Source organism: Scleropages formosus, chromosome 13 (assembly GCF_900964775.1).
Source record: "Scleropages formosus chromosome 13, fSclFor1.1, whole genome shotgun sequence".
NCBI lineage: Eukaryota > Metazoa > Chordata > Actinopteri > Osteoglossiformes > Osteoglossidae > Scleropages > Scleropages formosus.
In genome coordinates this window covers 5,037,285-5,048,627 of record NC_041818.1, presented here as the reverse complement: position 1 = coordinate 5,048,627, position 11,343 = coordinate 5,037,285, and the positions used below count along the sequence as shown (strand labels likewise).

At 40.1% G+C, this 11,343-nt stretch overlaps 1 protein-coding gene across 1 annotated transcript; it reads left to right on the top strand.

Annotated features, from left to right (window-relative positions):
• Positions 1-3,133: 3,133 nt before the first annotated feature.
• On the top strand, positions 3,134-9,686 carry tbx22 (T-box transcription factor 22). Its single transcript, XM_029257646.1, has 8 exons — positions 3,134-3,329; positions 4,138-4,300; positions 5,477-5,578; positions 6,895-7,069; positions 7,307-7,471; positions 8,425-8,489; positions 8,809-8,894; positions 8,999-9,686. The coding sequence occupies exons 1-8, from the start codon at positions 3,134-3,136 to the stop codon at positions 9,559-9,561; spliced, it is 1,515 nt and encodes a 504-aa protein (XP_029113479.1). The 3' UTR covers positions 9,562-9,686.
• Positions 9,687-11,343: the final 1,657 nt, after the last annotated feature.

Genomic DNA, 11,343 nt, shown 5'->3' with positions numbered 1-11,343 from the left:
TGAAATTTTAAACAAATTAGAGAAGATACCGTCATTTCCAGACATTTTATGAAATTAATGCTCATTAACGTCAGCAGTAAAGCTTTAAAGCCATCAGTCAGTCTAATGGATAATTGCTGTTAATTAATAAAACAATAAACACCACTATTCATGCTTAAGAAAGTTAAATAAGTGCATGCCCATCCTTATCAGTTATTTGAAATGTTGTAGTCTAGTGAAATAAAACTAAATTAAAACATTTTGCGTGTGTGATTTACTATTTAACGTAATATTATCTATTGCTTTAGTACAAATAAATGAATGCATCCTTGCATGTAGCTGTATGAACGCATATACGTATAATTTTCGTTTCGCAATTGGAGCTCTATCTCTTACAGTGGTTGGATTCATTTTTTACAGCTTGGCTTAGCGATTAAACAGGGACGGTTTATTCGAAACCACCAAATTAAACATTGAACATATAATATTTCCCTTTTATTTATGTATTGCAATACACTACATGAGAAAAAAAACATTTTAAATGTATTTTGCCACATATATTTAAAAAGGGCCAGCGACTGAATCAAAAGGAATAAATACTTTTAAACTTCTAAACAAGTTGTGATGAAAGAAGAACAGATGATCTGAGTTGGTCATACTTCTACATTGTCAGGCCATGTTCATGAAAGTCCATCACCAAAGAAACCAACCATTCCCTGTAAACACAGCTGTAATTTGTTTTCCCTTCTATATCATTAGTTTTTGTGATTTTTAAAAACAATTCTAATAAGCCTTGCTAAACTTTATTTGTGTAAAGCAGATCAATTTCATGTTGGACAGTAATTTAATAATGTAGACCTGTCATTATGGGCCGTTCCACCGTAGCCCAAGCTTCACGTTATGAGAAACAGACAGGAATTTCTCACAGCTCCTCTGAAAAGCCAAAGAAAGAGGAGAGGAGACTTGTGATTTAAATTGTCAACGTTGTGTTACAGAAAGCCCCCTAAACTCGTAGAGGAAATGTTAGCTTGGACCACGGTGGACTCTGTTTCATGCACAGCTTTTGCAGACATGCTCCAGATGGTCACAGTTAGCTGGAGTAAAATATTTGTCCCTAAAGTTTTCCATTGATTTCAGATAAATTCCCCCAAGTTAAAGATTCAAGAAGAATTAAAAAAGTAGCCAACAAACTAGTAAACGACATCTCACAACCTAACAATATGTTCAAAGTAAAATGAAAAATTTAAGTGCGTAAAATATTATTTCAACCGATAACAACAAAATAATAATAACAAAATGTTTTAAAGTACATAAAAATAAAAAGAAAATAATAAGAATACAACAGAAACAATGAAACAACAAAAACCAAGAAAACAATGCCTCATGTGATAATCTACTGCGTGAAATATAAAAAAAGAATCATAATTTAATAATAAAATTAATATGTATAAATTTTGTGCTCTCAATATCCAAAAATGTTTCGTCTGAGAACAGTAAAATAAATTAATGTCCTTCAGACTGTTATAAAGTACAAATGTTTAAGCCCCTTGCACCTGTGTTAAAGTGTGAGGGGGTTAAAAACCTCTACCATCCAGCTTAAATAATGTAATTTACAGGACAGTCAGTGTCAGCAAGAAAAAAGTGAGTTCTCGCTTCATTGAGTGAAACCAAATCGCAAATAAAAAAAAACTGTCAGTGAGTGTACTTACCTCGCTCGACTGTTCGTTACCAGTATTTTACACCTATGTATGTACTGCTGAGCAATAGCAACAAAATGAAGAAACACTATAAATATCTACACTATTTTTCATTTTTTTTCTGGAAAATGACATAGTTTGAAGAATTTTCAGAAATGCAATTTTCACAAAGAAAATATATAAAAATATATTACACACACACACACACATTTTCAGAACCGCTCGTCCCATACGGGGTCACGGGGAACCGGAGCCAACCCGGTAACACAGGGCGTAAGGCCTGAGGGGGAGGGGACGCACCCAGGACGGGACGCCAGTCCGTCGCAAGGCACCCCAAGCGGGACTCGAACCCCAGACCCACCGGAAAGCAGGACCATGGTCCAACCCACTGCGCCACTGCACCCCCGCCCTAAAAATATATTATAAATATATTAATATAAACAGATTTGATCTCGTAAACATGCAGAATTCATTGTACTATTGACAGCAGCAATTAACCGAGATTTGTTAAAAACCTGCAGGGAACAACGAATTATATGAAGTTGCCTATCAGTAATAATTACAGTATGATAAGATAAGATACACAGGTATGTAAATGTTAGAAGGAAGAGCGCAGTGAATGTGCAAAGAGGAGACTCACAATCTTTATAAGGAACAAACAGAAGCACAGATGGAACAGCGACAGATAGATAGATAGATAGATAGATAGATAGATAGATAGATAGATAGATAGATAGATAGATTTGGGTTATTTGGTACTAAAAATGTAGATGTATAATGACCCTCACCAGGATAAGCAGTCTGAAAAAGGATAGATAGATAGATAGATAGATAGATAGATAGATAGATAGATAGATAGATAGATATTTGGGTTATTTGGTGCTAAAAATGTAGATGTGTATGTTGCGATCATGACCCTCACCAGGATGAGCAGTCTGAAAAAGGATAGATAGATAGATAGATAGATAGATAGATAGATATTTGGGTTATTTGGTGCTAAAAATGTAGATGTGTATGTTGCGATCATGACCCTCACCAGGATAAGCAGTCTGAAAAAGGAGAGATAGATAGATAGATAGATAGATAGATAGATAGATAGATAGATAGATAGATAGATTTGGGTTATTTGGTACTAAAAATGTAGATGTGTAATGACCCTCACCAGGATAAGCAGTCTGAAAAAGGATAGATAGATAGATAGATAGATAGATAGACATGTACGGTATACACTGAGGGAAAGTACACTGTATTACTGTACATGTCTGCAGGCCACTGGAACGCAGCTCCAGTAAACAATTGCATTGAAGAGAAGCGGACCTCGCGGGGGAGGCGGCAGGCAGGGGTTGTGCAGGGGGTGGGGTGGACTGGGGGGGTCCGGCTTTATAGATGGGAGCGTGGAGGCGTGCGGAGAAGTCGCGGGGAACATAGCGGGAGTGTTGGGAGCCGCGCCTCCAGCAATGCAGGGTCTGAGCTCGCGGGCGCACGCGTTCTCGGTGGAGGCGCTCGTGGGGACCGCGCCGCGCAAGAGGATGAAAGCGGAGCAGCGCAAGGAGGAGAGAGCAGCCGGAGAGCTTGTGAGCGCGGAGCCGCTGGACGCGCGGGAAGCGCGGGAAGCGCGCGCGTGCACAGTGCTCAGTGAGGAAGAGGAGCGGGGTCAGTGCGCTCCCGCCAGCTGCCCGGCGCGTGCATGGAAGCGCATTCATAGCTAGGCGTCACGGGTTCGCGGCACCGCGCTACCTGCAAACTCTCCGCCAGTTCAGCCTCAAGTGTAAAACATAGCTTATATCTATATATATATGTACAGTACTTCAGAATATATTCACTGGGAAAGAGTGTAACTAACTAAGCTCAGGTCGTAGTTCACACATTGGCAACTTCTTTTTTTTTTTGTTGTTGTTTTTAATTTTGCATCTGAGCATCTGTTGAAGTAAATCTTACAGCCGTATATTATTCGGGTTAGGATAATAAAAAGCGAATTAACAATCCGATACTAAAATCAAAGATTTATGTCTGAATGAGTCATACCTTGGTGGTGGTATTGTGCTGTAAAGTTGACATTTTCAGTGCTTTCGCGAGTTATATTTCTAATTTACAATAACACAAACTGATGCTTTTAACTGCAACCACCGATGTGCGTTTTAAACGGACCAAGCGAGCGTCAGTAGTTATGGAGTAACTTGGAAGAAAAATATTGTCACTCACAACGGTGTAATTAATAGGTTTGGAAAAGTGTTTTAATACACAGATAGCATCAGCAACATCAGTATACATCACCCCGTTTTGCAGCACATTGAGAGGGAAAAAAAAAAACACAAATACAGTATTTTGTAACCGGTGGGGATCCAGTGCAGTGTGTTTGTGACTGAAAGGAGGACTTTGGAAGGTGTGACACTGTGTTTCAAATGGCACATCCACCTGAACCCCTGCCAATGACCCCTGTACCTGCCCTGATACCCCAAAGACACCCCAGGGGAGAGAAGACGCAAGGGCAGCCTGGTCCAGAGGAGAGCCACAGAGAGCGACAGTGAGGTGGACAAGGAGGTGACCGTGGAGCTTCAGGGCTCTGACCTGTGGAACAGATTCCATGAGATTGGCACTGAGATGATAATCACAAAGGCTGGGAGGTACTGTAAAACCATAGTAAAATTCATTCTGCGACGGGCCTGCTCTCACACCCAGCACTTACACTGAACTACATTGAACCATACTGTTACCATACTGTTAGAATTACTCTGCTTTCTTTATAGACGTTGGTCTGGGGGGGGGGGGGGGGGGGGGGCGGTCACAGAGGATTTTGTTCTTATTAATTGTTTTTCAGGTGTTTGTTTTCATACAGACTGTGATTTGATAAATCCTTGCAGTTGTGAAGATGTCATGGGCAAAAATTATCCAGATTAAATTGGGTTTTTTTTTGGTTGTAGAATAAACATTTCAACCAGGTTGAGGTTTGGTTGTAGAACAACCATTTCAACTATATGGAATTCTCAGATTTTATTGAATATATTTAGAAAAAGCTTCAGTCGAGCGTAATTTACTGAGGAGAGGGTTGGAGCAAAATGTTGCATATACAGAGAGTACGTGCAGGAAAAGTAAATGTACAACTGCAGATGTAAAAACTGCACATATACTGAAGTAAATGTGTTTCGTATCAAGGTGAACACTGCTAAAAGAAATCAGAACTCTTGCTTTCCTCCAGAAGCATGTTACTGAAAGCAGAACCCCGGGGCTGAAACACAAATCCTCGTGTTTGACTCCCCCCCCCCCCCCCAAGGCTCGCTCTCAGTAAATTTAGGGCCCTTTGCTTTCAGCAGGTGGTCCGGTGAGACCCCCTGAACAACCTACAAATGTTTTTTTAAACATTTTCAAGGATGCCTGTCCTTCCTTACCCTGGGTGAAGAATTTACTGTGCATGCCTAGATAAAACAAGGTATAGAGCTCTGCATCTCCTAAAAAGCCACACTATTCATTCTGAATAAGCACAAATAATAATGATAATAATGCTAATAATGAACTACTGCTTTTAAGTTTTTCTATACAGTAAACTCAGTCACACTTTGCTGATTTACATTTTTTGTCAGCAGTAGCAGGGTCAAGGTAATCCACACCGGATCCACGTTGGAACTGAGCATTGATTAGTGCGCAATGCAGTTATTCTTTGAATATATGAACTGAGACAATAATAAATAATAATTTGGTTGTTGCTGCGCTTCCAGTAATTTGGATTCAGTGTGACGCTGCATTTGATAATTGCTTGTTTTTCCAGGCATAAAAATGAATATCGAAAATAATTTCATCTACAGGAGGATGTTTCCTTCTGTCCGCGTCAAAGTGAAAAACTTGGACCCTTTCAAACAGTACTACGTTGCCATGGATATAATGCCCGTGGATTCAAAAAGATACAGGTAACTTGTTTTATATATATATATATATATATATATATAGGACAAGTGGTTTCAGATGATGTGTGTGTATGTGTGTGTATGTGTGTGTGTGTGTGTGTGTGTGTGTGTGTGTGTATATATATATATATTTTTTTTCTAAACATACTTTTAATGGTTCATTAACCGAAAAGTATTACGAAATAAACAGTTGAATTAACGGATGATTGAAATTGTTACCTAAATTAAATTTAATAAATCTATTATAAATTTAATAATCCATTATAGATTTAGGGCTGTGGGGATTGACACAACATCACAACACACAAGCAAAATAATGTAATAGTTCAGAAGCGAATATTTTATTTTATGAATAAAAAGTAAGGTATAAAATGATCAATTTTTGGAACTAAAAATGTTGTTTACGACTGTAATTGACGCTATATATTTGGGGAAATTATTTTCAGTATATTATATGTTGAAAAAATATATATATTATATTTAACAGATATCTGTTTCTGTGCTGGCATACATGCGGTGTTATGATACTGGAGGCAATAAACGTTATTTTGGTTGAAAACGCGGAGATGTAAAAAATAAACAAAAAATAAGCAAATATTTAACGCTCCAAAGTCGACAAGTGACGGACTAAGGGTTGCACCTGGGCGGGAATAAGGTAGCAGTAAAAGTGCGCGTTTTACCCTGGAGGAGAAGCGCGTCGGGTGCGTAACGGTGCGGACGCGGTGCTCTTCAGCCCTCGCCGCTGGAGAAATACGAGCAAAAGGTGTTTCTTTTCACGAGGGTTATAATATGTCAGGGGATTGAAATAAATACATAAATACATAAAAACTTCAACTAGTGACATATTGTAAAAAAAATAAGCTTGAAAGTACAGCTCTTGATGTTGGCAGCCAATCAGACAAGAAGAAGAAGAATAAATCGGACACAAGGCTTCTGGATTTGTTTTGTGGAAGCACGCGCCTCTTATTATTGCATGCGTCCTGATTTAAAACTGAAGTTTCACAAAAAATAAATAGACAAATTACAAATTCGCGAATATCGCAAATAACGCATATTTCCGCAGGTAATGGATTATACCATAGCTATAAAACGTGTGTGTGAAATTATAACTGAGTATATAATAAGAACAAGAAATGGCCTTACCATTAATATAACCGAACATTTTAAAATATATACAAAAATATTTATAAAGTAAAGTAATGCACTCAGTTACCATTTGTTTCCATCTGTTAACAATGGAGAAGAGGAGTCCATGATGACTTCAGACAATGTTTTTGGCTTTGATAGATCACTCTGACTCTGTGTGACCCTTCCTCCAGGTATGTGTACCACAGCTCCCAGTGGATGGTGGCTGGCAACACGGACCACTCGTGTATAGCTCCCCGCCTCTACGTGCATCCTGACTCCCCCTGCTCTGGAGAGACCTGGATGCGGCAGGTCATCAGCTTCGACAGGGTCAAACTGACCAACAATGAAATGGATGACAAGGGCCACGTGGGTCAACTCTCTCCGTTTGACGTTTTATGTCTACATCTAATGAAAAAAAATCCAAACAAGTTTCAATTCACGATTAAGAAGTCTGTAAAATTACACGCAAACGTATTTAAGTAGCGTGAAATATTTCATGTGAGTGGCACCTCAAAATCAACCTCTGAAAGAGGAAGCCTGAAAAAGCCTTGAATGCCAATGGATAACCTCGATCTGACATTCTCCTCTGTCATTTAATATCAGATAATACTTCAGTCGATGCACAAGTACAAGCCCCGCATCCACATCATTGTGCACGACCCCCACTTGGACCTCTCGCAGATTCAGTCTCTCCCGGCCGAGGGAGTCCACAGCTTCTCCTTCCCCGAAACCCAGTTTACCACTGTCACGGCCTACCAGAACCAGCAGGTACCACATTTAACTGTTGCATGTACCATATATTCCCTTCACTTTGAAATTACTGCTAAATAACGCCTAATTAATTTATTCCTTATCCATAACTGACACTTTGTAACAATAAATGCATCTTTTTATGCACGCTGATGTATGGCAACACAATCAAGTCGCGTATAATTCAAGTTCAAATTAAAAATCCCTGAATGCTCCATACAGACCAGGGCTACTAAAATGGATTAACACATACATACCAGCCAAACCAGCTGGTGCACAGAATACAGTCACATGAGTTGCTTTGCTTTAAAGACCATTTCATGGTTATTGCAGCACTGGAATTAATTTGAAGTAGTTTGGGCTCTCGTGGTTTATTTGTGGAGTAAACCGCAGGATCATGCTTCATATTGCCAAAGCATTCGTATTTAGTTCTGGTGTGTTTGAGGTATTACTGTATGCCGCACCAGGGTAAGCAGCTACAGTATGAGGCCCCGATGGCAGATTGTGCTCGGTATCTCTGTGTCGCGCTCGGGGACTGTAGTTTATTGGTAGAAAGGGTGCTGAGGACATCGAACAGCCCTGGAATGAGCATGCTTTGGACCCAAAGCCTGGAAGCCTGCCGCTGCTTTGGCTCCTCTTTCCCTTTGCATTGAGGGGGTCACTTTTACTGGGGCTCATCGTTTTATTATAAGGGATTTAGCAACTGCATTTAACTGGGCCAGCTTGTGGAGCACTAGTAGTAAAAGGCACTGTATAAAATCATGTGTAACAAGTCCCGTGTTGTCAGTGCGCTGCGTTTGACATGGCTATTAGCCCTGCATGAAGTTGTGAGTTATAGACCCGAAGGGACGAGGCTGTGGTTTTAGAGTGAGGCCCGTGCGGGACTGCAAAGTTAGCGGACACACTCGCCTGTCATGCATTTTTAGTCCACTGATGGCTGTGACCTTCTGCCCTTCCCTCTTCTCAACAAGATCACAAAGCTTAAAATTGACCGGAATCCGTTCGCCAAAGGCTTCAGGGATCCTGGCAGAAACAGGTCAGTGAAATAAAACATATTCTTACTGATTTTTTTTTTTTTTTTTTGCCTGAAATCAAACTGAAACGCTGATATTTTACTAATACTCTTCTTCAGCCAAAAGTAGCCCGAAGCATGTTTAAGTCACCCCGTAATTTATTTGCATGGTAAGAAGTTTTTTTTTAGTCAGAAACCATATGCAATTCTTAAAAGAAAATTTTATTTTTAATTTATATTTAATTTTCAGATTACATTTCTTATAAATAAATATAAAAATTCTTTAATTATGTTCCTAGTTGTGTTGCAAACAAGTGAGCCATTCCTGTTCTTCTCTTTGTAGGGGGGTGTTGGATGGAATCCTTGAATCCTACCCATGGAGGACTCCTATTAGCGTCGACCTAAAACCATTTTCCACAGAGCCACAAGGTTTGACGAGCTGTTTGTTTATTTTCCAAAGACTGACATTATTACGTATGCAGAAGTTCAGGAAAGTTGATTCCAACATTGCTCTAATTTGCTCTTCGCTGCAGGAGGAAGCTCTGGGTCTCCACTGGGCTGTGGCACGCAGCCTCCACTGAAGGGCCTCCTGTCAGCATCCTGCTCCTCCCCATCCTTCCCGTTCGGTGTACCGTGCTCAGACACTTTGAGCCTGTCGCTCTGCTACAAGGTGTCCCCGTCGGCCAGCCTGCTGGGGGGTCGGCACTGCAGCTTCCCAGCATCCCCAGACAGGCTTTGCGACTATTTGGGCTGGCGGCCTATGGTGGAGCACCCGTTCTTGTCCACGCTGCATGGAAAGAAAGGACCTGGCTGCAGGCCTCAGTGCCTCCAGGGGCCTGCCGCTGTCCCTGCCAGTGAGCCCTCCCTGCATGGGGGTGCGGCTGGTTCCGGGATCCATCATGTCTCACTGCATCGCGAACCTCTACCGCCGCCATTACCCTCCCCATATGGCCTGTACAGCTACGGCCTCCCAATCGGACCGCACTTCACAAGTGTTTCTCGGAACCTGAAAGTGGACAACAACATGACTGTCACATCCACTGATGGATTGTTGTCCCAGGCACCGTGGCACCCAGCCATCAACCACTGTCTTTGACCACTCTGACATTCCCTAAAAGCTCTCTCTCCAACTCAGCCACAGAACATATTGTGGAACAGGCAACCCCCCCACCCCACCCCCATTTGGTAGAAAATGAAATGCATGGTCTTTTTTGACCATGAAAACTGAGGAGATGTTCACAGCTGGTAGAAGCAGAGCAGCGCACAAAGCAGCCTTTAAAGTGACAAACAGTGACAGGAACAACATGTTTTTTTTTGGGGGAAAGGGAACAAATGGACTCTGGTTTGATCTTAATGTGAACTTGCCTACAGCAAAGTAGAACAAAGGTAGGTTCAGTATGAATACAGACACTTTGGTAAATACTTTCAAACACCAAATGCTAGAATGCCACTGTTTTTTCCCCCAACTGATAAAAACCACAGTATAGTATCTCTTAAAAGAAAAACAGTATCAAACTACCAAAAATGTACATTGACTTGTAAATTGTATGGAATGTATATAAGACAAGACTTTTCCTGTTGAAGAAAACTACACTGTTGTATTATATTGTGTATATGAGATAAAATGACTAATAAATGGTTTACTTTGTATAATGTTCAAATTTGTTAATGAGAGCTGGTGCAGGCAAAACTGGAACTGTGCATACACACTCACTTTTAAATATCTAAGTCAAAACTTCAAAAATGTACCCAGTCATGTAATAACAGGGAGTACAGGAAAAGGAAAATTAGGAAAAGAGGTTGGCGGCATTTGTGCCCATAGGTCACCAGTGTCTATCACACACACACCTACAGTCAGCCTCTTTTCCTTATTTATGTTCTGCTGTTTCTCTATACTTCATTTACAGCATCATGAGAGGCTGCAACAGAATAATAACAGACAAGAACAAATTAATGAAATTAATGAATATATGGGATAATTACTTTTATGGAAATATTTTACCCCACTTACTGAATTTTTAAATGTCAGCTTTGACAAGCAAATTTTCTTTAAGGGGCTTTTTATGTTTCATAGGTGCTGCTGTAAATGGATGTAGTACTGCTGTGATACTGCAGTGCTGTACAGTATTTGGCTGTTCAGTACATGCCATTATCGTATAGCCATTTAAAGAAGTTTTTAACCTTTTAAAACTAGAAAACCCAAGGACTGTGCAGATTTTTTTGTCCACAAATAGACTTTGTTACAGTTTCTGATCCTACTGCAAACCATTATGCAAACCATAATATCTGCACATTATTTCTCTATATTGTATTTATGGGTAGTGGCTCCTTCCGAACCTGTTATAATTCATCTTAAATGCTGTGTGCACATACAGCAGAAGGTGTTTCATTTCTACAATGATAAATGCAGCTTTTATAAGCAAAATGTTGTTGCAGTGACACTGAAATAAACACAAACACTAACATTCAGATTGATGCCTTGTTCCAGTGATGTTCAAATTCACTGAACGTAACATGACTGAGTTTCATTCGAAAACTAGCCGATTAAATAATAATTGTGACACTGACATTGCAGATGCGTTATAATTTTAAACAAATATTACACAATCTGCACATAATTGACTGACTTTGGAACTAAAGGCCCATTTTGCATGGTTTTAAAATGAGGACAAACTGCATACATACCCTTTTTTTCTTACAGTAAAGTGCAATGTGAATGTTCAGTGCAGTTTGATGGGAGAATTGCAATAATTAAATTCCGTTATTACATTTACATTTATTTATTTAGCTGCACAAATGCGGCAGATGTTATTTCTGGTGCGTGATGTTGGATTAGATCACCAGTGTGGTTTTGGGAGCGCTGAACTGCGACTTTACA